Raw genomic sequence first — 23,457 nt, 5'->3', positions numbered from 1 at the left:
TCGTACACCGGAGTGTTCAGACATGTGAGAACCCATCAGCTAGTTCCACCCACACAAGTTTTTTTTCCCTACAAATATATTTTTTTGTGGAAACAGTAAGAGTTAATTCATGCTTATTTACAGAGCCAAAGCATCCAACAAATTCTAGGATTAAACAAAGCTGGGTTTACACTTCATTACATTGAGTAACTTTTTTTATGCTGATTTAGCATCTAATCCATTATTAGAAATATTCCGATTACATCAGTGAAGAAACCAGGCTTTTGAAGAACACTTTGCAAGGCTGTAGGTATTTGCATCCATCCTTCTTCACCACTCTCAGATCAAGTTACATTTATGCGTTTGTTCTGTTTATCCCAGTTGACCTGATACGCCCTAAAATTAATAGTACAGGAAACATAAAATGGCAGTAGGACTTGCCTGTAAATTGCTTGGGTCTTTGTAATTTTCATCAGATGCTATCTGCAGTTTCTCTTGGATCCATTTTTCAAGCTCATCTGCATCACGCTGGAAAAACTGGAATCGATAGGAATCTTCAAGTTTTTGGCGCCTTAGAGAAGATAGTTCCTTGAACCTGTGGTAACGGTCCAAAACTTGTTGACGCCTTTCTTGGATATCTTCTGCTGTTTCCAACACTTTTACACCACTTGGATCCATTTTCTGAAAGCCAAAAAAAAACCCCAACATTTTTGTTTGTATTATAAAACAATGGTAGGGCAGGAAGAGATCCATGAAAGAAAAGCCTGCTTTTTTTTTAAACTTGCATGTGGTTTACTTACAGTCTTACTCTGCGTGTGCAGATATGTATATAAAATATAAATATTATACATATAAATAAAAGCACACTTCTAGCAGGAAATAATGGAAAAGAAATACTTATAAAGACATTTAACATCTACTTGTTTTAGAAAAATATGGCTGCAGTCATATAAAGGCCACGTCATCCTGGATGGTAGCATGCAAGCATCTACTACAAACGTTAAAAATGTGTTTCTGTGCACATATATGTATGTAGATATATAGACATAAAATGTTTCTTGTACAATATATAAAATCTGTAAGCTTTTTATTTAAAATACTCAATATAGATAAACTAAAGTAAGAATATTGCTGTTCTTTAAACAACAGCTGATCCACATATATCTATATATATTATACATACATATATATACACACACATCTCTGTGTGTGACATATCTCCTCTCTGTTCTCTCAGACGATTAAAAAAGGTTACAAACCCACCCTGCCACTCCCTACATCACCTTTCAAAAGCCAATACAGAGGCTCACAGTACTTCATAGATCTGACCTTAGACAAGTAAGTCAAGGAGCATTTCGTATAACTACTGATCTTGCTCTGACCGCTTTGACTGAAAATCTTTATACATTGCTTTATATACTAAAACCTGTTATTGTTACCACAGTCAGCAAAGAACTGACTTCTGTTCTGCTTTATCTCCTTTCTATTAAAATTGGGATAACCTTTAATTCTCAGTTCCTAAAGTTTCAAAAAGCAATTTGATTTTCAGTAAGAGATTTGTGCATTAGAACAGAACTGTAACACAAATTTAAAAAGTACTATCATTATTGTTATCAGTTTGGATATTTATCCGCTTACTTGACAACTCACTCATCATATCAAGAAGCTGTTGCAAAAAACACTCCGTGCTTGAACAATTATGCAATTAATGTCTTGATCTACAAGTGTTTACATGTATAGCTCACTTAATGCTTTCATTATAAATTCTGTAAGCATCAAGCTAAATGTACATCTCATCAATCCTATCAAAGACAGGGAAGAAACCCAGTCTGCAACTGCATTCTAAAAGACAAGGGCAATCTCTTAAAATACATTATTAAATATTAAATTCTTATTTAATCATTAGTTAGCCGCATGCTTTAATTAGACGTGTATCTTGCACAATTGTATGAAAAACTCCACAGGTTGGAAAGCGATCTATATGGCCATGTTTTCTGTTTGGTTTCTAAGCACTTGTAAAGGGACCATCTGATAGAAAGGAACATATGGGGGCGAATTCACACATTCCCGAGCTCTCTTCCAACAGTCCCACCCTGCAAGAGGACAGCCATTTCAGCAGCAGTTGTTACTCCCATGAACTCTGAGCCCCAACTGCATTGCGGCAGTTTAAGGAAGGAAAGAAAATTCAGCTTTGCTTTCTCTTCCAGGCCTGGGCATTCCACTCATTATTGTGAAAAGAAGGCAAGGAGAAAAAAAAAAAACAACAAAAAAACCCAACACACACACCACAAAAAAACCAGTCTGTGTAGACTGTATTATATAAATGAAGTCCAGGTTTCACCAGGCAGTGGTACCAAAGGCTCCACTTAATTACTGTATCTGAGTATTAAAAGATCAAACCCCTGAACGCAACTTGAGCTCAACTACAGATTTGTTTTCCTGAGAAAGCAGCTGGTTTTTTCAAGCCCTGTTTCAAACAGTGTTTTCCCTCCAGGAGAGCAAGTTATTGCTAAAAACTTCTTTCCCTGTGCTGTGACGCTGTGTTTGAATTCCGACAGCACTTCTTTTAAACTGAATTATATTCAGAAATAACAAAGTGGCATTTAGTCTAGATGTACTGCACAACTGTAGCCTGTCTCTCTCTCCACTTATTCTGGTTATGGGCATTACCGGGAGAAAATGAAATCCTAGTTAGTCTTTAGAACGCCGTACAGTCTTTTGCTGTCAACTTGTATTTCAGTATTAGAAATAACCTCCACAGCCCAAGCAATTTTAGACCTCTTTAAATTATTAAATTATTTAAATTATTAAATTATGCAAATGATTAAATTGCTTAAAATTATTTTTACATTTTTAAAAACCACATAGGAGACCTCCTGTAATTTAGCCTGGTAGCTGGTTTGCCTCTCACCACACAAGCCATGCAATCTGGCTCATCTTTTTGCTGGAATTCATTAAAAGAAAGGCTCCTTTTATAACTACAGTAAGTCAAGCTAGTCAATTGTAAAAGAAGTGCTTTGGTCTAGCAATAATAGACTGTTCTTTCCTGCAGCAGATCAGCTGACGTCAGCAAGTCTGTGCTCTGCCAGAGCGCGATCAGCAGTCACTGGGGAGCTCTGAACTCAAAAGTCATCGATGCTGCAGAATGATGCAGTCTACCTCCGACGTTTTCACGCTCAAACTGCATTATGCCCCTTGAATACGAAGCAATTCTCCAAGATGTTTCTAAACCTTCTCGGTTCAACGACACCATTCAAAGGCATCTAGGATACACCTCTGCACCGCTAGCAAAAGAACTGCCAACAAGAAGTTGTGCTTTATGTTTTCACGTGAAAAACATAGCTTAGATTGGGAGATACACAAATGCCCAGCCCGACCCCAGATAACCGGCCCCGTCCCCAGCGCTGCGCGCAGAGACAACATTCTCCACATCGCTGCTTGCCTCCTGCGCCGGCTGATAAGGTCAGGCAGAGCGAACCTTCCAGGCAGTGCGGGCAGGAGGAATGGCAGTGGCTGGCTCCTGCCCAGAGCCTCAGCCTTCCAGACAGCCGAGGCAGGCGTCATCACAAAGATGTCCCCAAACCAGGGGATCTTAACTGTCCTGAAGGCATTTGCCACTGTACTTTTACGCTGTAAGACTAACTTTAGAAAGCCACTTGTCAGCTTATGTCCAACTAAAAAAAAAAATCAGAAATGCTTCTTTGCACTGTACCACTGTGGTGGTATTTAAAAAAAAAACACCACAAAACAAAACAACAAAAAGAAATAAATTTAAGACAAAAACCAAAACAAACGTATTACTCTCATCCTTCAATCTAAAATGATTAGCCTTCCTCAGATGATACAAATTATACAAAGGGTACACAAAAATTTGCATGGGAGTATACAACTGCAGATATTTATAGACACCGCAGTGCAACAACGATGATGTCAGCAACATCATTCAAGTTCGGGAAACAGCGGTATCGAGGTGGGTTAAACAGGAATTACAGCGGTGCCACCAGGGCTGACACACATAAGAGCTGTCAGCACTTCCCTTACCAAAACATGTTTTCGGGGATTTAAAAACTCGAATGTAAAATACATTCAGTGCTACACAGACTTTAGCATATTTTTAAAACCAATTACAGGAAGCTTAAAGAATTAAACTCCTTTGCCCGAAAAGCAATCAGATATCAGTATATAAAGATCACTATCTTAAGATTTAGTAAAATAATGACTTTCTCTTACAACAAGTCCTGATGTGTGTTACATATATTCAGCATACATGACCCTAGTAGTAGCTTGTAATACAAGTACTTTCCTTATCAAAACACTCTCTGCTCCCCAGGTATGCACGCATGAGCAGCTTGATGCATTTTTTATTTTTTTTTTTGCATTCATTGGCATTACACATCCTAAGTCTTGTCAAAAGAGCATTTAACTGATATTGCCTACTCCTTCCTGCCTCCCTCTTCGGGGACAGGAATGGATTGCTGATCTTTCTTCTCTAAGCAAAAAAATTTGAATTCTAATATTGGATGTGAAAATAACATTCAAAAGGAAATGACAGAGGAAAAAAAAAACAATGTAGATTTTTTCCAACTTTCATTTCTCCCATTCACAGCTTCCTCAAAACCCTAGGGAAGAGGTAAGCCACTACGTATGTCTCGAACACAAAAACACCACAACTGCCTAGTTTAGTGCTAAGTTAGTACATACTAGTACTGCAGGTAAATAAAAGAGAATCCTTCTGAAAAGTATGTGCAGCACTGGCTCCTGCTCCCGTGAAGGGAACTGCATGAACATACTGTGTTACGAAGAAGTAACTGAAGGATGTCATATCATATACCCTGTCTGAGAGGATTTAAAACACCACTGAGACAAAATCAAATGACCAGGCATTTGGTTTGTTATGAATCTAAATCTACAAAATAAAGACATTTTAAGTGTGGACTACATGCAGCAGAACCCTGTATCCAAATACTCCTGGTCACCGTCAAGGAAGGTCACCTACAGCCTCAAACCTCTACAAATTCCAAGCCAGAAAAATAAGTGCTGCAGTACAAAAAAACCCAAGCTGTGTTGAAGTCACTGCTTAATGCCATAGACTCATACAGACTAACCACAGCACAGGTAAAATTCAAACAAGCCCCAAAATTTAAGTAGCTATTACAGGGACACAAGAAACTGTAGCATTAAAAGAAAAAAGGCAAATTCTTTGAACTAAAGCAGGCTGCAAAGCTAGTGATTTAGGCTGATTAAAGGGTTTGTGCACAGCCTTAACTATGCACTTCTGAAATATGGAAGACAATTAAAGACCTGTTCATATTTAGGCACTTAGTCTTAGAATTTTAATTCCACTATTCAAATAAAAGCAGCTGAATTGCCTCTCTGAATTTGGTGCCTTTATGTATGAGGGGTTTCTTGGCTTTGTTTTGGTTTTAGTATCACCAGAGACCTTTGATAAAACTATGCAGTGCTGGCAAGGACTGCACACTGCCAAGTCCTCCTGAGAAAGCAAATTACCTTGACTGCATTGCAGAAATGCAGAGTTTACAGGTAATGTGATATTACACAATAAATCCCTGCATTTTCCATTCCCATTTGTTATCTTTTCATTGTAATTTTAATTGTAGTATAAACATTTACGTTATTGTAATTTCCAAATAAAATCTAGTTGCTTGTGGTACCCAGCTGAAGTTTGGTCCATACATCCTATTTATTTTACCACCATTGAATGGAAAGCCACAGAGATGTATGAACAGTTACACCACAACAATACAAGGATTATAAATTTGTGCAAGTGGATGGAACAGGAACCAAAGCCAACTTCAAATGCATAATGTTCTACAGTGTAAATCTTATCACTTGATTTTTAGATGCTATAAGTAAGAAGATACTGCTCAAGTACTTTTTTAAAAAAAAAAAAACTCTTAGAAAATTAATCCACATCAAAACCCGATCATACTGAACAACTATAAAATGTTCACACATCATGCATCACAGACAGAAATTAGGAAATCCAAAGTATTAAAGGAAAGGCAGATCAGACTCAACACTGAAGTACAAATAAAGCACCTGCTATGTAGAACAAACTCTCAAACAAATGGCTTTTTGTTACAAATAGGTCACTGCAATAAAGACAGGCAAGTATGGCGATGACACTTCATGCATTACGTAAAAATACCTGGACTTTGACTTTACGAAACGATGACAACATGATGGAGGAATGTAGAGTCTAAAAGGGAGGTGGAAATGAAGATAACATTCAACTAATGACTACCATAAGGACATGGCTTAATTTTTTCTTTTTTTTTCAAAATACATATTCTGTCACAGTACATGCTTCATACTTTCCTTTTGGTTCCTTGCAACAATTGGCATGATTGTTACGCAAGCTATTGCAAGTGACAGACATACCCATGCAAAAAAGGTTACAAATATAAACAGGAAAACTGAATTAATTTGGTATGTACTAACCTTTCCAGTTAGTTTAAAAACAAAACAAAAACAAACCTACCATAAGCTGAAGGTCAAAACAGAAAGTAAAGAAAGTTAGGACTTGGCAAATGATGCTTCGTGCTACAGCATAATCAAGAGTTGCGGCTTAATTTAAAGACACGAACTCACTAAGAAGGTTTTGAATAAACATCTACAAAGATAATTACTTTCAATTACCACAGTAAAAAAATGGACAAGTAGCATTTGTGACAGAAGGTATTTTTTGAGATGGCCAATTATGTAGCTGTCAAGTGTATCTAACCAACTGAATTCTTAGCTAGAAATTTCCTCGCCTCCCCTAACCCTACGTTTTCCCCATGAGTACGCTGCAATCCCTGAAGCAGTTCATGGTTCATGGACAACTGCAGTTACGTGTCTTTGTGCCAGCTGAAGCTAGTGCATATTTCTCATGGCATTTGCATAGCTTAATGTGTATCAGTTGCAGCAGCGAGGAGGCAGCTTGCCACTCCATTTGATCCATGGTCAGCTACGGGAGTACAATGCTGGACTACGCTTGGCAATCCCCATCCACAGCATCTGCAGTCTGCTCCACCCCATTTTTCTGCTGCCTACACTCCAGGGACAAATGGAAAAAACAAACTCCCACACTATACTAACACACAGCGGAGAAAAGGGAGGAATTCAATACAGGGGAAGCAATTAGTTGCCCCCCAAAAAGCAATGTATTTATGAATAAAACAACTACAACCCCATAAATACATTAAATAGACAAAAATAAGGCAGCAAAGACACCAAGTTATATACATTAAATTACTAAGGTTAGGTATAATAGTTGAGAAATAAGAATTTCACACCAAGAGGTACCATCCTGTCTCAAGAGATTTAAGGCTTCTCCTACCTTTCTGCCATGCAGGAGAAAAACGTGTAAAAAATGCTTAAAAGACAGTCTTTGACATTCAACATTTTTGTTATTGTTGCTACCTTTATGTTATTAAAAAAACACAAACCAAAACAACCACAAATATGTTTGCTAACTTCATCAACTATGGATCTCATAGAAGCATAACATCTAAATCTGATTTTAAAATAAGATTTCTATTTCAATTCAGCCAGTACAGATAATTTTTTTTTTCCCAACAGGAATGGAAATAAATTACTTCTTGTGAACAATGTAACCCGCTATCTTTGTTCAAGTATTTTCCACAGCTTAACAATTCCATTACTACAGTTGCAGATCCTGCACACAATGCAGCAGAAAGCATTCCATTTTCAATCTTTTGTTCATTATTCTCTCTGCACAATTTATAAGTAAGGACAAATGAAGATTTCATGGAAGAACTCACTACTAGTTGCATTTAAATGCATAAAAATCACACAGTGGGATTTAATATTTGTTTTGAACAAATCTGAATCACTGACCAAGGCCTTTCAGTGAATACAGTCATCAGAATCTTCTGGCACTTTGCTGAAAACAAAATGCCAAAAGAAAATGGATATTTTTTTCCAGAAAGATACAGAACCATTTCAGGCTGAGTTGGGTTTTTTTTGGTCTTTTTTTATTGTGGGGGTTTTTTTCCCCCCTAATGTGTTCATTCGCCATCTCCAGACAACTGCTCTTCAGAACCTATTTAAATATGTATGAAAGACTGCTCAATAGTCACGTACATTTTAGACTGGAACACGCAGCTTTTTTATGACAAAATAGCTACTAAAAATCCTGAAAAGTCAACATGAACTTGCTCAAAAAAAGTACTGTGATAATTGCTTGTGCTCTTCCTTAAATATCAGGGCAAATGATTACCCTATTGGTACATATTTATGATGTAGCAATATAGATTTGTATCACTGTAACCAGATAACATGCACGCAGGCAATGAATCCGAGAAAAACTTGACTGTCACTACTTTGATTTATGTTAAATTAAAAAAAAAAAAAAAGTTAATCGGGGGATGAACAAATCCTGATTCTTTTATGAAGGAAACCGTAGTGCTTGACCTATATACCAAAATGACACATATATGAGAGGAACACAGGTTGGGAGGATTTCTTTTAAATGTCTTCCTGCTCGGCTTGACAACTCCGTTGTGCATGCTATTTACGTGCTCGTCATTTCAGGGAAGACAGCGAGCTCCTTGAGGAAAGAAAGGGTTCTCCAGCCATCACTGAACAACCCAGCCCCTCGATCCCTCCCTTTTCTTCTCTCCCCTCGCACACACTCTTCGCTGCATCTCCTGACCTTGGACAGGGCTGGGCTGGCGAGAGCCGAGGGAAGCCATTGCTGTGCAATGAATCCCCTCCGCCGGGTTACCGCAGAGCGCCAGCTTCTCCGTCGCCCCCCCAGGATTTCTCCTCAGGGGAGGGAGGCAGGGTTTTACCACAAACCTCACCGGACAGGGGCGAAGGGAAGGGCGGGCAAGGCGGGGGACTCTCGCTCTGCCCGCGGGGACGCAGACTCGCTGTCACTGTTATTTACCCGCCTGTTTATCCCCTCCCCTGAGCGCTGAATGAAATTCCTACGGCGGGTCTTGCCTGACCAGGGCGGATCCCGCTGCTCCTTGCCCGCCTGCCCTTAATCCGCGCTGCGCCCGGGGCTGCTGCTCCCCCGCCCTGCCCTCCCCTCCCCCGAGGGCGAGACCCTGGGCGCCGCAGCGGCCACCCGCGATAAAAAAAAAAAAAAAAAAAAAAAAAAAAAACCAAAAAACAAACAAACCAAACCCAAAAACACGGCAACAGCCGCGGCCGCCGGGGAGGGCGAGCGGTAACCGAGGCGCCGCGGGGAGCCCCCGGAGGCAGGGCCGGCCTCAGCCTCCCCCGCGGCTGAGGGGAGCGCCCACCCGTACACCTGTCTCCGCAGCGGCGGAAGGCGGAGCTGGCGTGGGGGGCTCTATCTATCCCGGTGGGGTCGGATGAAAGCGAGCGCGGATGAAGGCGTTCCCCCCCCCCCCAGCCCCCCGCCTCACCGGGTGGGTGCGCAGCTCTCGCCCGCCGGCTCCGCGCCCTCCGCCACGGACACCCCGCGCCGCCTGCGCCCGCCTTTTTATAAGGCGGCCCGGAGATGACGTCAGCGCTGCAGAACGGTCTCCCGGCTAGCGAAAAGAGCCGAAGGGCTTCGGAAAGAATCGGGAACTGGGCGGGGGGAGGGAGGAGAAGGACCCCACCCACCCGAGCTCAGCAGGCGAACTGCGGGAGCGGCGCATGCGGAGAGGGCCGGAGCGAGCCGAGGGGTTCCGGAAAGTGCCGAGGGGTTCCGGAAAGAGCCGAGAGGCGGGGAAGGGTGCCGGAGGGTGACGCCGGGCGGAGGGGGGGAGGGGGGGGTGGGTGCGGGGCGTTTGTCCCCCCCCTCAGCAGCGGCGGCGGGGCGCTGGGCCGTTGCCTCACCCCCCCACCGTGACCAGCCTCGGACACGAAAAAAAATACAAGATTACATTGGGAATCAGTTAAAATGTCCGTGCGACATGGCGGCAGCCGGGGTTTCTGCCCCCTTCTCCTCAGCCCGAGGTGCTGCGGCTACAGAGCACCGAGGACCGGTGACAGGTTTTTCAATTTAAATCCACAGGCCAGACTAAAAGCAGCGGCCTCATTAGTTTTACATTATTAAAAATATATATAGGTAAGGGTGTCCTTTTGAAGCAGCGTGCAGTGTCACAAAGAAGCCTAGCAAGAACAGAGCATCAAAAGGCTGCAAACGCTTGTCAAGAGAAAGCTATTTTTGAAAAGCCAATGCATAAATTCAAAGGAAAATGAGCCTTTAGTATAAACTAGATGTTTAAAATAGACATGGCAAAGAAGTTCAGCTCTAATCTCTTAATTTTTTATTTTTAAGAGACCTGGTAAGGCAGCAAGAACTTCATAGGATCAAAGTACAGAGTGGGTTTGAGTGATTTTTGAGTTAATAATACTTTCTTTTAATAAAGTACTTAAATGGAAAAAGCACACTTGCAGTGACATTGCATCGCAACCCGTGGGACTGCCTGGAACTATTGTCTCCAAGGAGGAGTATGACTCACAGCCATTTTAATGCATCTTGTCCTGAATGCACAGTATTTTCACATCTGAGATGCTCTCCTTTGCCATATTTGATATGAATATGTGTATGAAAATACCATGAACACATTCATAAGACCTTATTTGCACTGCATCTCCATAACACCAAATGGCTAACATTCAAAACTGCTGAAATGACAAAAACCAGAATAGCATCATACAAATCAACCATTAGTTCAAGCAGTAGAAGCAACCTTAAGCTACACCTAAAAATAAATATTGATTTATTATGATTCTTTTGAAGTGCACTCCTTATTCAATTAGAAATTCTTATTGGTCTGTTTGAAGTAGTATTTAAGTATCTGGATGCCCTTTACTGAGGCAGACAAGGATACCATGTTTGTTATTTATAAAAATATATACTTACATTCCCCCCACAAATGTCAGAAAACCCTAGTACCTGTCAGCAAAAAAGAAAGCTATTGTATCTTACATATATATCTTTCAACGAATCACACCTTGTGTTTTGGCACAGGCAGACAACTGCTTCTAACAGACAGTACCAATTACCATCTTGGCAAAGTGAGTCTCCAACATAACTAGATATGCAAGATGCAATCAAAACATCTCCACTCTATAAAAAAAACTATGAACATTTTCAAGTATACTAATGGAAGTCATATTGCTTCAGTGTTATCTGGTAAAAGAATACTAGAAGGAGGTTTGCAGTATCCCAGAACAATTACTGGTAACACCAGTCTAAAGAATTCCAGAGTCAGTTTACAAAATACATAAACCAAATACAAGTTTAACTTACTTACCAGTCAATTTAAAAGCCAAGGTTAAAGGTTTTAAAGGCCTGAATTCCAAAGTACATGTTACAAACTTTTCTCAGAAATCTCAAGAGCTATATAAAAATCAAACTCAGATTCTCATATGGCCTCAACTCCACTTTCTACAGCTTCAAATTGTGGTGCCTCTAGGAATAATAAAAACTCATCTGGTAAAAATAATAATAAATTTTAACTTGCAACAGTATATTGCAAAAATAACAGACTACTTTCCAGAACTCAGAAGCAAATTTTCTCATTTTAGAGGCCACCAAAATAGTTCAAGGACAGTGCACCATAAATCAGATAGATCTCCCATCACTCTGATCTCTTACACTGTCTGTCTCTTGTATTCACCAAGGAGCTGTAGATTTTTCTTGACCATCCCTCTTCTACAGAAAAAAACCAAACTGTATCAGCTTCAGATTAAAAAGAAAAAAATTAAACTTTAATAATAATTTAAACAGATTTCTAGAATGAACTATTCTCAGAATAATTCACCATTGGTACAAAAGTATTACAGTACTCGATACATAAAATACCATAACATTGATAAGGAAGAAATCCATTTACATAAAAAGAGCCCTTAATGAAATGCACTTTAGGTAACCCAAGTGTACCATTTCCCCCTCAAATGACGGCAGAACATCAGCAAAAGTGCTAGAATGAATGCATCATTTTGACACTTTTTTCTTGAATTAAGAAAATGGATTATTAGCTTCCATCCATCTGATGGATAACAGACACAGAATTTCTGTAGTTTCAGGAACTCTGCTGTTCCCTCATGAAGTTTCTATTATCCATGCAAACTTTCAAAACAGTGAGTGTACCTCTCTTAAATTGAGAGTACTGCCTCTTGGAGCAAAGTTACATTCAACAGAGGTAAGCGTCAACACTGCTAGGCCAATCTCACTGTAGTTTTAAGGTGTTGTTGAGACAAACAGGATGCAAGTATATCAGCATAATTAAAATTGAATTATAAAATACAGATGTAATAAATACAAAAATAAAGTTCTAGCTGTAAATTTCTGAGATTGATTAGTCTGCTAAGACTTCATAAAGCTATGAGGTGTTTTCACTTCCATGAACAGAACAGCACTGTGCAAATTTTCAATCCAAAAGTCTTTAATCTCTTTAGCCCAAAGGGCATCAGGATACTATATTTAAAATGTCTTCCACATGTTTAAATACATGAAGGAAGTATCTTCAATTTTCTACAATTCACTATAAAAAAAAAAAAACACCTTACAAAAATCCAAAGTAAAGAATAACTTCCAATTATTTGCAACAAATTAAACACGAGTTTGTTCTGCCCAACATAAATCTTAATGAATTAAACATTAAGAGGTTGATGGAATATTTTCTCCTCATTCCTCTATATACAAAATATATTTATTTTGCCTTTACATGTAAACAGGAAGCCAGGTCTGAAAGCACTGACGTCCAGGGGGAAAGAAATAGAAACTGATCTATGATCTCCAAAAGGAAGACTGCAGAGCACCCTTTGGTAATGGAATTTCCTTCTGCTGTAGACATTCCTAGTGGAGAGAGAAAGACAAAGAAAAAAAAGAAATGTGTATCTTAATTTGTCATCTTTTCTCAGGAATTTTGATGGCTCTTACTGCACATATTCAAATCATTGCTAACAAAGTGTACCAAAATTAACTTTGAAGTGAAAGGACAAACTCAGATTATGATATTAAAACATGACAGATTCAGAGTCAACATTCACAAAACAATTTAAATAATCAAGTATTCTACAGTTTTGCAAGCTTTCATAAAAAAGATGCAGAATACAATGCTAAACAAATGCTACAGAGAGCAGTTCAAAGTGCCTGCTTCCTCATGTATCTAATCAGGACAACAGATAAAAAAGCAAACCACTGATAAAAAAATAGCTGTTACAGAAATGACTCAGCAGAATCCTCCTCCACCTGTACATCTTCTCTCACTGCAACTAGTCTCACTGAACTTCCATTTATGACCAAAATACATTTTCACTGAGAAAAATTAGATGTGAGGTAAGAAATAAGCAAGATGTTTGCTGTCATAACTATCGTTAAGTTAACTCAGTAACTTAAAAGTTACAAAAGACGGGTTACATCACAGTGACTGGTCTGGACTATCAGATATGCTGCAAGCAGCACCAGCCTCATTAGCAAAATGATGGATATATCGAATGAAGGGAAAAATCCTCAAAACACTTGAAAACTAAAAAAAAAACCAAAAAACCAAACCAACAACAAAACTGCTTTACCTCCAAGAATTGCTTGAAACGCATTAAAGAGCCCATCTGTCCAGAGCTGGTAATTGCTTCAATTCTGCAGAAATAACAGCATGTTTCAAAATCTACTCAGACAGTTGGGTTTGATTTACAAGTGGGTGTGGGGGTAAATGGCAGAGATTGGAAAAGATGGACGAGTCATTTAAGAGCAAACACTCATAAAGTAAAAAAAACACAAACAAAAAACCAAAACAACCAAGGATCATTTCACATTCCTAAGCACAGATATCATACCTTGGGAAATAGTCTTCTCGAATAAGCAACATCATTTTCCAGAACTGAACCTGATACTGTTTCATGAGAGCGTTGCCACACACCTATGGTACAGAAATCCACAAAGACCAGGTTCCAGAACTGGGTTTCAGACTAGCATGACAACTTCAGTTCAATAAAGCTGTTCAATATCAACCACTTAATATTCTATCCAGACATTTAAAGAAATACACCCAATATTCACAATAAAACAAGCAAATCCTCTAAATGCCATTACTGCTACCACAATCACCTTTTTTTCTTGTTGGCTGTGTGGTGGCCACTGGTATCAATCTTACGTTATTCTTTCTCTCACTCCAGTCTACCTCTAAAAAGAACACCATTCCCTAATGCCATTTGCTAGGGCATATTGTGGTCATTTCCCCATCTTGATTACTGCAGTGTGGATTCATCAGCTTTCTTCATAGTTAGTTTACAGGATGAATGTTCCTCAAACGTCACCACTACTAACAGAATCCCCATGGTGTATTTCACTTTGCACTTACTTTCTCATTTCTACTTTTAAAGCTCTTTAGAAGGCATTTGATAAGCACAGAAGCTGCTTGTGTCCAACAGTGTTTATCCCCCGACTTCAGCCTTTAACTTTGGCTCTTATTTAGCATAGGCCTATATCTTAGGACATGGGATTAATATACATCAGGCTCTGTCCTCAGTCTGAAAATCCCACCCTGTTTTATGAACTAATTCAGCTGGAAAGACCACAGGACCTCAGTCCATTGTACAAACTGATGCCAAGCACTTAGCAGACCGTACTTTTATAGGGCCATGCAACTCTTTTTAATATACCAGGAACCTTAAACAGAACCAAATACAACAACAGAAGTTGCATGTATAAAAACTTCCATTTTCAAATCATTCAGCTCCAAAGCTACATTTGCAAGAATGTGGAATACTCACAATCATTTCTGAATAAGGACAAGTTAAAAAAAGCCTCTTAGAAATCACAATTAACCTCACCTCAGCAATCCCTTCCGAAACTAAAACGTCACCAATTTAGGTCTCTTTAATTATTAGTAATCCACATCACTTACCTCCAGAAAATCAAAAAGAAGTGTGGCTGTCACATCTGCCAGAGGTTCCATATTCAACATCTGAGCAAGCCAGCGCCATCCATGGTTCAGCCCATGAGGATGTGTCTATAAAGCAACAAAAAAGCTACCCACCATTTGTAAGACTTGCAAAATGCTATTATCAAAACAGGCAGTTTTCTGATTTACTTTCTTCTTTATAAAGTTATTTTATAATAGCCTAACATAAAACTTGATCATTATGAAAATAAAAAGAAAGGAAGCAAAGGTCTATACTACAAATTACTTTGCATTGTTTTGTTGATTATGGTTATGACCATCTCCCTTCAAATACATTATAAGCTGGTTTAAAGTTCAGCACACCTTAACTACAAATCAAGTTTGCAATATATTTAATGGACTCTTGGGATAGTAACAAGGTTCTAATTACAATGCCGTACACGCGTACCCCATGTTTGTTTCCATAAGGCCACCGGAGTTGAATGATGGCAGCATAAAGACGAATCATTCCTGACATCCGTTTAAGAAAATGATCTTGCTCTTCCATCTTAGAATCCTTAACTTGATATCCAAGCATCCTATGTATGAGAAGACATTCCAGTATTAGTACAGCAAAACCCATTCACTTGAGTCCCTGCAGCTCTCATCTTACTTTAAGTCAACTGTACTGAGAATAGGGATACTCCAAAACCATACAATTACTGCAAAGGCTGATCATTACCCTCTGGATCATATGTTCCACTATTTTATACCACGTAGAATATTTAGGTTCTGTACTGGATATTTCAACTAGAATCAAGCTATGTCTATCAACTGTTCTTTGAGAACAACAAGGAGGAATAAGCAAAAGAGCACTTCAAAGCTGAAGGACACAGCATCCTCCAGGGAAACAGGGTTAGGGGAGCTGCACACTTGTGAGTGAATCTCCAGAGTCTATGTCAGCACATCACAGTGCCTACGTAATCAGAGATTGGGAAAAGTGGAGTTCACTCAGAAGAATACAATCTTCACCCTTGCAGGGTTCATGGTGAAAAAGTCCAGTAATAAATTTACCTCTGATACTCTTCCATAGAAGTCCCCTCCTTCAATGCAGGGTAAAACGGCACAGAATAGGGGCACTTTTTGTGCAAGTGAGCTAAAAAGAGGTCTCCGACTCGAGGGTGTATTTCCCAGATTCCTGAGGCCACAACAGCAATTGGGAAAGCTGCATCACGGTGAGAAGCTACTTCTTCTTCTCCTTGATTCTGGAGGGAGGAAAGGAGTCATTCCCCACCCCTTCAAGCCATTTCTCAGACAAAAAAAACCCACCAAAAAACCAACACACCACCTTTTTTGTGTAATTAGCCTCTACTAAAGAATCCTAATGTTTTCATGGCTATGTAGCCAACCACAGAAAAGCTGATAAAGCCCTAAGTCCTCAGCTCCCACAGAGGATGACAATAAACTTTGGGTCAGGACAGAAAAAAGGAGTTAGCAAATACAGGCACAAAGTGGAAGGCTGCACAGATATTTTCACTCCAAACAATCATTTTCAAATGTTTACAGATCAGTCAGTTTTACTCCATGGGCTAATTTTTGCCTATCTTTGTCACTGCAGGGAAAAAAAGAGAGTTTCAAACAGCCCAAATTTAGCAAACAAAGAATAGAGAAAAATACTGCCAACTTCAAAAAGCAACTTGAACAATGACACTTCATTTCTTGGGAGGTGCTAACTACACAGCAGGGACAGAAGTTCACCTCTTGGGCCTTGGCTTCCCCCCACCTCCCGCCAAGATTTAAGGTTTTGAGCTTATATACAGTTTTGTGATATATCATAAGTTAACTATCAACCTGTTTTCCACTAACACCGTACCTAACTAGTTCAGAATGTAAGCCTGGAATTTAAAATAGTTATTCCTCTTAGAAGAGATAAAATAGGGGATGGGAGAGAAAAAGAAACTAAGTTCTTTCACTTTTTCTTACCCCAAAAGCACTTTCTCTAATCAATATGAACATTAATACATGCAAGCTAAACACCTAGTAATTTTTTTCTTGGTAGTTGAAGACATAGGGCAGTGTCCAAAAGAACTTCTTAAAGCACTGCCTAGTTTGCCACCCCAATAAAGAGAACACTTCCTCACCACAAACTTCTCCGCAAGTTTGTAGTAAACAAAATCCAGACCCTGTGGATGCTGAGTCACTGATACAGTTCGCCCTCCACTCTGAACAGACTTTCCAGAGAGCAGGTTATTGATCTTGTCAAATATTTCTCTCAGCTGAGAACCTGTAAATATAAAAGGAAGGTATGGAGACAGAAGATTAGGAAACAGCAGACAAGTCTTAACCAGACCACATCAACTTCACAAAAACTAGACCTAAATCCAGAAGGGCAAGGCACCTCAAACTGCATATTTGCTACATCTGATTAAAGAAACTTAATCATGATGAAGCAAGATGCCTCCGAGGGAAGCAACAGACCTTCAAAACATAAGCAAACACCGTGCTGCAAAGACTTGGACTGTATGCATAGCAGCTTTCTGCTGTAAGGATAGTTATAGAAACATTGGATAATGCTGTGCCCTACTAAAATCTTTACAGCAAAAGACATTTCAGTTGGATTGGGTTCTTGGCATTTTCCTGACCTGCTATTCTAGAGATCTGGCTCACAGGGATTGTAGCTGCTTTCTGCAAGTCTGTTTTTATCTTCTTAACCTGCAGAACAAGCAAACAAACAACTTCAAAAGCCTTTACAGACAAGTAAACTACTACGATAGTTTGGATAAGCAGACTGTTAACAGAGGCTGCTAAGTTAGAAATTTTATTTTTTTTTAAATGAAAGCTGTCCTATTTCCCCTAGAAATTAAGATAATTACTCTTCAGCGGTATTAATCATTTGTTCATACCTCATTGTTGTCTTTGCAGTTGCTGATTCCACTGAAAGAAGCAACACACTGCTCAGCAGCATCTTGAAGCTGCTGGTACCACTGCATGGTACTTTCTTCTGCCTTAACTTGAAGTCCTGGTATTAAAAAAAAAAATAGCAGAAGACTAATAAAGACCCAAAACTCTAGAGAACCTTAAGAAAACTTAAAAAAAAAAAAAATTGCAAGGAACTATCAGCTGCATGAGTGCTTTTTCCCCAGAATTTAGTTTACAAAGTTATGTTCATAAATGAACTACAAGTTTGCAAGCTATACAGGAGTCCTCCTTCAGCTTAATAATTTATATATGCAGGGTATCTGGCCTTAACTTACTCTCAAGAAAGAAGCCATTTCAGTGGTCTGTTCTTGTATGTTTTGTCATATCATACATGACCCATCTACACTCGCAAGAAGGCACAATGTTGTTCTCTAATACTCCAATATATGGCATACTGTCTAGAAACAGCAGGTTTTGCTCCAGTTAATACAGTCAATTTATGCCGCATCAGTTTCATTTCAAAAGTTTGCTGCCAGCAGTCCTATACTCATTTTGCTAGTTGTGCTAAAAGTAAAGGCTACGAGAAGGTATGTCATCACAACAATAAGATTCCAAAGTAGTATTTAGTCTAACAGTAAGAGTGTGTAAGGGGAGGGGCGGGGAGAGGGAAGGGAAAAGCCTAACCAACCTTCCTTCTGCTGCTTTCCCCCTGATTGCTGTGCAGGGGCAGGAGTCTGAGCCGACATCTGCTCTTTTTTCAGTAACTCTTTCTGCTTTTGTCTCTCTTCCTCTTCATCTCTCCTCCTTTTTTCTTCTACAGCTGCAGCAATTTCTTGCTGCATGCTGGATATCAACCCTCGCATCTCTTGCAGTGCTCGTTCAGTATTGGCCACATCTACTTGAGTAGGGAAACCTCTCTGTCAAGAAACAGAGGAGGTAATATAGCATCAATCTTTTGTTCCACTATCCGTAGAACAACGGCAAGAAGCAGCAGCCTTTGAAGCATTAGTCTTCAGGTAACCTGGGAACCAACTAAACATTTTATCCTCTTTCGTCAAAATATCTTTTTCTCCTTTATTTGTACATAACATTGGTCACATTTGTAAATAATGTTAGTCCATGACTAGATCTCATAAGATCTTGGCCAACAAAAATTAACAACACACTTTGACAGTGATAAGCGAACCTCAGTGCAAAGCCTAGTCAACTTCCTCTGCAGAAAGCCAGCTGTGACAAGCTGGAACAGAGAATTAGCCTTATTACAGTGTTTTATTTTTCAAGGTTTGTATCCCACCTTTACATAGAGAAAAAAATTTTCAAGGAAACCTAGTTACTGCAAAAAGGCTTACGAGTATAGGAGAACCATAATGGTGTGGAGAACCACAACTGGTTTCTCAAAAAGGAACTTTACAGCATCAAGTTTACAGTATTTTAATATCGAATCTTTCTCCTGTAGAAATCCTCATGCATTTTTGTAAGCCATTTTCAAGAGAACAGCTAAAGTGCCAGAGAATTCTCCTTTTAAATTAGATACTTTATAAGCCAAATATCTAAAAACATTTCTGTGACGTCTTATTTAACAGTCTCATAACAAGTTGCCTTTAAAGAAGACAGGAAGCTTTATGAAGAAATGACAACCAAAGTTAAGAACAACTCTACAGCCTCTACCTCGCTTGTGGTGCGGATAAGTCCTGACACCAGCCCACAGATCTGGTTGCCACGATTACTGTATGCAGAAAGATCAATTCTTGGCAAGTCTTTGTGTCTATAATTGGGATCAATCTGCTGGTTAAGCTGCAGCACTTCCTCCTGGATGGAATAAAGGCGACGCAATCTTTCCTGGCCCTCTTCCTTACGCAAACGCTCCAGCTCTTCCTGACGCTGCCTCTGCTGCTCTGCCTCGCGCAGTTTTAGGTTTAATACCTGGGGAGAAAAAGAAACAAGACACAAAATACTGAAATAACTCCAGCTTTACAGGTCCTTCCTGGTCTGATGACTAGCTTTACAGGTCCTTCCTGCTCCTACAACACATGTGCCTTTACTGCATTTCCACAACAATGCAGCAGCTGTTTAGGACAGCACCAGAAAATACATTCTCACTACAGGGGTGCCATGTAAATACAAACAAATCAATTGGTCTTTCCGGTTCCCACTGAGTAGTCACAGTCTTTTATGAAAGACTTACAAGTAACAGACCTTGGCTCTGTGTCGGTGTTCTTCCTTCAACTTCTCTTGCTGTCCCTGAGCCTCCTTTGAGCTACGATACACAAAAAGACAGAAAACCTGTATTCAAGACACACACAAGACAAAATACAAGCAAACACACAGCAAGTTACTTTTAAAATAAGCCAAGCTAGAGGATCTTTAACTGTCACAAATATAGTCTTTTTCTAACCACTGAAACCGCAGCAGTAACCAGAGATCTACACTGAAAGACAAACAGTAACAGGATAGTTAATATAAGAAAAGCAGCAGGTGAGATTTTCAAGCACAAGTGACTAGCACAGATCTGTCAGGCACAAGAATTAATCCTCACTTTGATTAGATTCTGTAATATTTTAAGGATAGCAGAGCTAATCTCACCTCTTCTCCATTACTTCTTGCAAGTCTTGGAATTCCTGATGCTGCTTTAGCTCTTTCAGTTCATCAAAGCGCTTCAGTTGTTCACTTGCCAGGTCATACACTGCCCTCACCATCTGCTCTTGCTGCTCCTGCCGTTGCCTTAGCCCCTCCTGCAGATTGCAGAGGTGCCAGAAGCACCACAATGTAGTAATCACCAGAATTTGGACAGAAGAAAATACAAATCAAATTGCCCAAAGTGGGCCACCACAGTCTACTTGGGGTTATCCTAAACTTTACTCTCTAAGGTTTAGGATAACTTACTGTCCTGCTACTTTTACCAGAGCATTGTTACATCTGGTTACGTAGCTCTCCTGTGATTCACATACACCCTCAAGTTGTTTTCTTTTACCTTTCCTTTCAACCTGTGCATCTCTTCATACATCCGAATGCAGCCTTCAACTTCTGTAACTTTAGATGGCAGAACTGCTGGGAAGACTTCTTGATCCATTTCCAGCAGACCAAGATCTTCATTTCCCTGCATGGTCAGCGTATAAGCAAAATCAGTGACTGAATACTGTATCAGCCACTCATGGAGGAAACCAGGTAAATCAAGTCTCCTTAAACTGCATATTACTTGTAGAGAAACAGACAAAGGAGTCAATCAATGCACAACAATTTAAAGTAGTTATATACCTCAGTAGCGCAGCCTCACCATTTTGAGTATCCTCCAGCAGCTATATGAAGCTGGGATAATTACTTTTCCCAATCACTAAAATTGGGAGCAGAATACCAAGAGCCTATAGGACATGCACAAAGGCTAACTGTCACCTAGAAAGGCAAGACAGACTCTCCCCACACTCTCTTTACATTCAGTGAAGATGTTACACTGGAAGAAGTCAAGACAGGTTCATACTTTGAATCATCCTTCAGGAGGAGTCTTCAGACTCTCTCTTATAACTTTTATCAGATCTTGCTGCTTCATTAAGATGTTTTCCTCACAATGTATTTCTCAAGTCTAAATGGAGCCAAGATGATGCAAAACTTCACTGCTCAGTCTCATCGTTATGTGGTGAAGTCATAATTTAATGTATAGCAACAGACACTTGTTTTCTTTTCAGGTGCTTCATCAGCTTCACTACCTCCACAGCTTGACTGCTCATTGCCCAGCTTCCTACCCTTTTGCCTTGTAAAAGACAGCCATAACACATCTAAGTCATTGTTGTGGTTTAATCCCAGCCAGCAACTAAGCACCATGCAGCCGCTCACTCGCTCCCCCCCATCCAGTGGGATGGGGGAGAAAATCGGGAAAAAGAAGTAAAACTCGTGGGTTGAGATAAGAACGGTTTAATAGAACAGAAAAGAAGAAACTAATAATTATAATGATAACACTAATAAAATGACAACAGTAGTAATAAAAGGATTGGAATGTACAAATGATGTGCAGAGCAATAGCGCACCACCCACCGACTGACACCCAGCTAGTCCCCCAGCGGCGATTCCCTGCCCCCCCCACTTCCCAGTTCCTAAACTAGATGGGACGTCACATGGTATGGAATACACCGTTGGCCAGTTTGGGTCAGGTGCCTTGGTTGTGTCCTGTGCCAACTTCTTGTGCCCTGGCTGGGCATGAGAAGCTGAAAAATCCTTGACTATAGTCTAAACACTACTGAGCAACAACTGAAAACATCAGTGTTATCAACACTCTTTGCATACTGAACTCAAAACGTAGCACTGTACCAGCTACTAGGAAGACACTTAACTCTATCCCAGCTGAAACCAGGACAGTCATTCAAAAGTTCCAGAGAACCCAAGGGTTCATGGACTCTTACAACAGGCCTGACCCTACTCTGTGACCTTATCCCTCCAAATGGATGAACCCCATGCTGCTAATCCAATTCATGTAACTATACAGCTCCAACTAAATTATCCTTAGTTATGGTGAAAAAGGGAGTTTGCTTTTAGCCTACTATCAAACGTTATTCTATGAAAATCTTGTTAATACCAATTTTATCTTCGCCCGTTTATCCTACAAAAACTTGAAACTAAGCATGTTTTTCCCCACAAGTTAACAGAGCACAAACCAACCTTTATCAGACAATTTATGGCAGCAAGTTAGTACACTTTCTCTCACAGCTGTTCACATGTGAACTATAATCAGAGAGGTACCTTTGTTTCACTTGGCTCTGTAGATGAAAGTGGTGGAGAGCCCTGGCAGCTAGCAGATGTGATCTTCTCCAGAGAAGATGACTGGTTTGTGCGGGGAGTGGATTCTTTAGGCGTTGAACTTCTGGAGGGTGCAATTTCTTGGGCTGATTGCCCAATCACTCTGTCCAGAACCCAGCCAGAATAAGGGGACAGCACAAGAGGAGACATGCATCCTTCCAAGATATCCTAGAGAGAAAACATTTTCTGTAAGCGTGAAACATACTAAGAAAGCAACAAAACGTTAATGAGCACACATTGAAAACATCTGCACAGAGCAGCAGGTGCTTTATAATCGCAGCTCAGTACCCCATTTACTCACAGTTTCTGTTCAACGCTTTTTCCGAGCTCCCCTACTTTTGCCGGACAGCAGGACCGCCACGCTTGAACCTTCTCCTGTAACACCTCCTCCCTACACCCTGCACTATCTACCCAGTACGGAGGAGCCCGGACCCGACCTGCTGGAAGGGGAGCAGGGGGGCCCAGCCACCGACAGGCGAGGATGAGCGGGCAGCAGAGATACCACAAGGGCAATTTAACGCATTTCAAGCCCCGACTGTTAACGACACAAGGAGCCGATGGATCACCGCTCGGCCAGCGCTCGGAGAGGCGAGTCACCGATCTCCCCCCTCAGCCGGCCCCAGGACGCACAGGCCCAGGGGCTCCCAGCCGCCCGCCGGGAGCGAACCCTCACCTCATCCTGGAGCCAGTGGCGGCAGTAGCTCAGCTGGCCCTTGCTTGAGGTGCGCAGAGCCGCCAGAGTCTCCCAGCGGAGCTGCCGCGGCTGCATGGCGACCCGCTGCCAAGGGCCTGGCAACGGCCTGACCCCCCCCCCCCCGCTCTTCTTCCGCTTCCGGGGCACCGCTTCCCGCCCTCTGCAGAGCGGGTGATAAGGGCGGAGGCTGCCCGCTAGCGGGGCCCCGCCCCTCCCCTCCCCTCCGAGAGCCAGAGCCGCGGGTTCGAGTCCGCCAGG

The 23,457-nt window shown here is 40.7% G+C and overlaps 2 protein-coding genes across 7 annotated transcripts in view; both read right to left on the bottom strand.

Annotated features, from left to right (window-relative positions):
* SPTAN1 (spectrin alpha, non-erythrocytic 1) overlaps nucleotides 1-9,509 on the bottom strand; it is a 52,906-nt gene extending 43,397 nt beyond the window's left edge. For 3 of the 4 annotated variants that reach the window (XM_049833287.1, XM_049833288.1, XM_049833290.1), the window contains exons 1-2: nucleotides 6,149-6,194; nucleotides 421-660 (exon numbers count right to left, since the gene is read on the bottom strand). In XM_049833287.1, coding sequence (XP_049689244.1) covers nucleotides 421-660; nucleotides 6,149-6,181 — 273 coding nt within the window. In that variant the 5' untranslated portion in view covers nucleotides 6,182-6,194. Of the gene's footprint in view, nucleotides 1-420; nucleotides 661-6,148; nucleotides 6,195-9,383 lie in introns of those variants that run through there. The other variant, XM_049833289.1, reaches the window with a different exon arrangement.
* Nucleotides 9,510-10,366: 857 nt separating this feature from the next.
* On the bottom strand, nucleotides 10,367-23,310 carry GLE1 (GLE1 RNA export mediator). 3 transcript variants are annotated; one of them, XR_007509975.1, is made up of 17 exons: nucleotides 23,179-23,310; nucleotides 22,449-22,673; nucleotides 20,692-20,817; nucleotides 20,304-20,452; nucleotides 19,917-19,977; nucleotides 19,389-19,643; nucleotides 18,409-18,637; nucleotides 17,705-17,820; nucleotides 17,444-17,513; nucleotides 16,943-17,085; nucleotides 15,876-16,066; nucleotides 15,271-15,400; nucleotides 14,826-14,930; nucleotides 13,756-13,838; nucleotides 13,495-13,558; nucleotides 12,645-12,775; nucleotides 10,367-12,461 (listed from the first exon to the last, which is right to left on the bottom strand). XR_007509975.1 is itself a non-coding variant. In XM_049832537.1 (16 exons), the coding sequence occupies exons 2-16, from the start codon at nucleotides 22,653-22,655 to the stop codon at nucleotides 12,707-12,709; spliced, it is 1,998 nt and encodes a 665-aa protein (XP_049688494.1). In that variant the 5' UTR covers nucleotides 22,656-22,673; nucleotides 22,807-23,158; the 3' UTR covers nucleotides 10,367-12,706. The 3 variants fall into 3 exon arrangements, 2 of the variants coding, with proteins under 2 accessions (XP_049688494.1, XP_049688492.1); XM_049832537.1 differs by lacking the exon at nucleotides 23,179-23,310 and adding an exon at nucleotides 22,807-23,158 and having other exon boundaries at nucleotides 10,367-12,775; XM_049832535.1 differs by having other exon boundaries at nucleotides 10,368-12,775.
* Nucleotides 23,311-23,457: the final 147 nt, after the last annotated feature.

The sequence above is a fragment of the Accipiter gentilis genome, chromosome 29 (assembly GCF_929443795.1).
Source record: "Accipiter gentilis chromosome 29, bAccGen1.1, whole genome shotgun sequence".
Taxonomy (NCBI): domain Eukaryota; kingdom Metazoa; phylum Chordata; class Aves; order Accipitriformes; family Accipitridae; genus Astur; species Astur gentilis.
Note: the sequence above shows the minus strand (reverse complement) of the source record. Positions and strands in the feature narration are given on the sequence as shown.

Excerpts from the sequence above, each read along its gene's own strand:
- GLE1 (XM_049832535.1), bottom strand. The coding sequence starts at position 23,274 with ATGCAGCCGCGGCAGCTCCGCTGGGAGACTCTGGCGGCTCTGCGCACC. Across the intron at positions 18,638-19,388 it reads TTATCCGCACCACAAGCGAG|AGAGGTTTCCCTACTCAAGT; the intron begins GTAGAGGCTGTA and ends GTTTCTTGACAG. Across the intron at positions 13,839-14,825 it reads TTCTTTTTGATTTTCTGGAG|GTGTGTGGCAACGCTCTCAT; the intron begins GTAAGTGATGTG and ends TCTGTACCATAG.